Raw genomic sequence first — 3141 nt, 5'->3', positions numbered from 1 at the left:
AAGAGAGATGTGGCTGTTCCAGGCTTCAGACAAAGAATGCTGAAGGAGGAGAACTCAGGAAACGTATAAACAGAATCAGATTTGAGAAATGGCTTGATTTATCCAAGAAGATTAAAGTTGATCTGATAGGAAGAATTATGTACTTCTTTAGCAAGCCCCGAAACACACAGAACTTTATAAAGCTCATTTACAGGATTATAACCACAAAAGGAGGCCCAAGAAAAGAAAACATTGGCAGTGCTAAGCTTCATTATTGTAGAAAGGGCTAAAACTGGGATGAAGGCATATGAAGAAAGGGACAAATCCCAAGGCCATCAGCAGAGGATTTTTAACTTCACTTCTGTCAAAGCTTCCCCTGAGTCCTTCAGTTAGAAAATGTGTCATACATAAAGACAAGACTCACAATCTGCTCAGCATTACACACTGTCAACAAAATCTGGAAGCCTGTCTTGAGACGTAAAACTCCACTTGAAGACGGACAACCTTTCTGTCTGCATGCTTTTCTAAGCATGGAACACCTCTTAAAAAAGGAGATTTGACCTTTCAGAATAAATACCAGCTAAGCTTCTAACTCTGTTAAGAATTTGAAGATGAAGAGTAAAATAAATCAGAAAGGAAGCTTCTAAATTTTTAACAGTCTAATAAAAACCCCAACTAGCATGACCTCTTATCGCATGTGGTAGGTAAGAAGGACAGATGAGGGTAGGGTGTTAGACAGCAGGCTGAGCCCAGAAAATAGGTCTACTGCTGTCTCCCTGCAACACATAAAGAAGGCAGGAAGCCATTCCAGTTTCTATATAGGGATTGAGGACTTTGTCATTATCTTTTTCTCCCTGGGTAAATAGTAAAGTTCGGCATCCTTTTGAGAGATACCATCTACTTTCCTGCAACATGGACCCTCTCATGATATAGCAGAATTCTCCTGGGGGAAAGTGCTTTAGCAAAGGTAAAGAATAAAATGGAGATGATTGGCACTGTTCTGACATGCAGTGAAACTCACTCCCCGCTCCTTTATCTTCAGAGCCATCACCACAGCCCCTTTCTACATGCTTAGCAGCCACACTTCCATGTGTCTGAGCTGTCCCAGGCACACACAGAATGCTACACCCATGAATACTCCTGACGTTGAAGTAAATCCTCTTTGGACATCTCACAGCTGTTCCTCTTTCTACCCTTTGACTAGGCTCTCCTCTGCTTATAGAAGTGGACTTTGAAGGAATTTGGCTGCTGATGCCAGTGGGGAACTCCCACAAAGGCAAGGAAATTGTATGCAACTTGTTAGTGGGGAAGGAACTTCTGTGTTCTGACCAGAATGTCACATCATAAGTGATGTTATATGTGATGAAGCACAGACTTTCAAACTAAGGAACCCACCTTACCCTCTCCCACACAAATTCCTAAGGATCTCCACCCATTGCCCATTATTTTCTGCTGCTGATTTTTTAAAAATCTCTAACATGAAATAATGCAATGGTTTCCTTAGTGTGTACATAGACTATTCAAACAAAAACACAGAAAAAGAATTACACAACTAAAGACAAATAATTAACTCAACTCCCTACAGACTTGCTTAAATTCCACGGTGCTCACATTACTGGTTAAAATAAATTACCTTTAGATCTTTTATGCAGCTATACAGATGTGTAGCTTGTACCATGATGCTGATTTACCACGTTTGATGTTTATTGTATTTGAGGGGTTAGCTTTCGCTGCCATACATATGCAGTGATTTTGCAACAGCATTCATAATTTCATCTCCAAGGAATAATGCTGGATTGACAGCATTGATCTCTCATGCCTCTTATTTAGCTATTTAAAGTCACAGAAGCTGTTGTGCAGCAAATCTCCCTCATATCAACCTGCTTATCTCCAGGGGAAGAAGAATGCAAGCAAACAGAAGAGTTTCCAGTCCTTTGTCCCATTACCCACTGAAATTATAACACCAAGGGGATACACTTGCCACAAAGCCAAGTGTACACTCAGAAAAGCATTTGAGGCAATCAGGTCTGCTGCCCCAAGCCGCATTTCTCTGAAAGGAAGAGAAGTGAGGCCCTGTGAACCCCATTTTACCTTTTTCTCCTCAGCAGTGAGATTAGGGGTTCTCACAGGTGCGTGGGGTATTCCTTTCTTCCGGCCTTTGTTTTCAGGCAAAGGGTACAGAGGGAGGCCACGACAGATTTCCTTCAGGCTGGACATAGTTGCTGAGGAAATACAAGGAAAGGCAGCTCACACTGGAGAGGTACAAGGAATGGGAACGAAGGGTGCAGGCAAGCAAGACACCAAGCGATTCAGATGTGCCACCACTCCAGGGTGATCTTCAAGAGGACAGCCCGTCCTCTGGCTTTTGCAAACAGGCCTGTCAGGCAGAGAGGGCATGGCACAGGTGACACACCTCCCCCCTCCGTACCATGCCATTGGCTCTTCCCTCCTCCCCCAAAATGAATGATTCACAGTTTTGGTGTTTATTCTCTGGGTGCTTTGTCAGCTGGTGCTGTGCTAAAGCCACTACAGCAAACGCGGTCATTTTCCAAATCATCTGACTCCCCTAGTGTCCTAGAGAGAGTCATGGTCTGGAGCGTGAACCCTGCCTGAATCCTCAAGGATTATGCATTTACATTTCTGTAGTTTTGGAACTAAGTCGATCATCAGTATTATTCATGTCACTACACCCTGTTCAGCTAAGATGGGCATTCTCTGACACCTCTAGGTATGGGCTGTTCCTCAGATCTCAGCAATCTTCTAGGCAACATCTCTTCATCTTCTAGACAGCAGTGGTTGTCAATGATAACAGCAAAATTTTCCTCTTAGGTGTCAGCTCCTCTTAGCTTACAGGCACAAATGGGTTTTAGTAGTATCAAACTGGGAATCTACTCATTAGCACTGGTAGTGGCTTTCTGAAGACAGGCAATAATTGGGAAGAAGAATTAAGTCTTTCAGTCCTAAGTCACCTTTATACCCTAGAGTCAACAACAACCAGAAAGTCTCATGGTACTGCCAACCACACACCACACACAAGTGACTATACTTAAATTTCATTTTCCACTTACATGAACTTTGCTCTTCATTTTGAGTTGTTGTTTAAAATATACAGGAGCTTCCTGACCTTTATTACATCTGTGGAACTACAACTCATGGCCAGGG

General features: G+C 42.8%; 1 protein-coding gene across 1 annotated transcript in view; it reads right to left on the bottom strand.

Moving 5' to 3' along the window:
* Positions 1-2276, bottom strand: part of UROC1 (urocanate hydratase 1) — a 40805-nt gene extending 38529 nt beyond the window's left edge. Inside the window, exon 1 of the mRNA XM_008935541.1 lies at positions 2071-2276. Coding sequence (XP_008933789.1) covers positions 2071-2196 — 126 coding nt within the window. The 5' untranslated portion in view covers positions 2197-2276. The remainder of the gene's footprint in view (positions 1-2070) is intronic.
* Between the last annotated feature and the right edge of the window lie 865 nt (positions 2277-3141).

This window comes from Merops nubicus, unplaced genomic scaffold (assembly GCF_000691845.1).
Source record: "Merops nubicus isolate BGI_N331 unplaced genomic scaffold, ASM69184v1 scaffold48992, whole genome shotgun sequence".
Taxonomy (NCBI): domain Eukaryota; kingdom Metazoa; phylum Chordata; class Aves; order Coraciiformes; family Meropidae; genus Merops; species Merops nubicus.
Note: the sequence above shows the minus strand (reverse complement) of the source record. Positions and strands in the feature narration are given on the sequence as shown.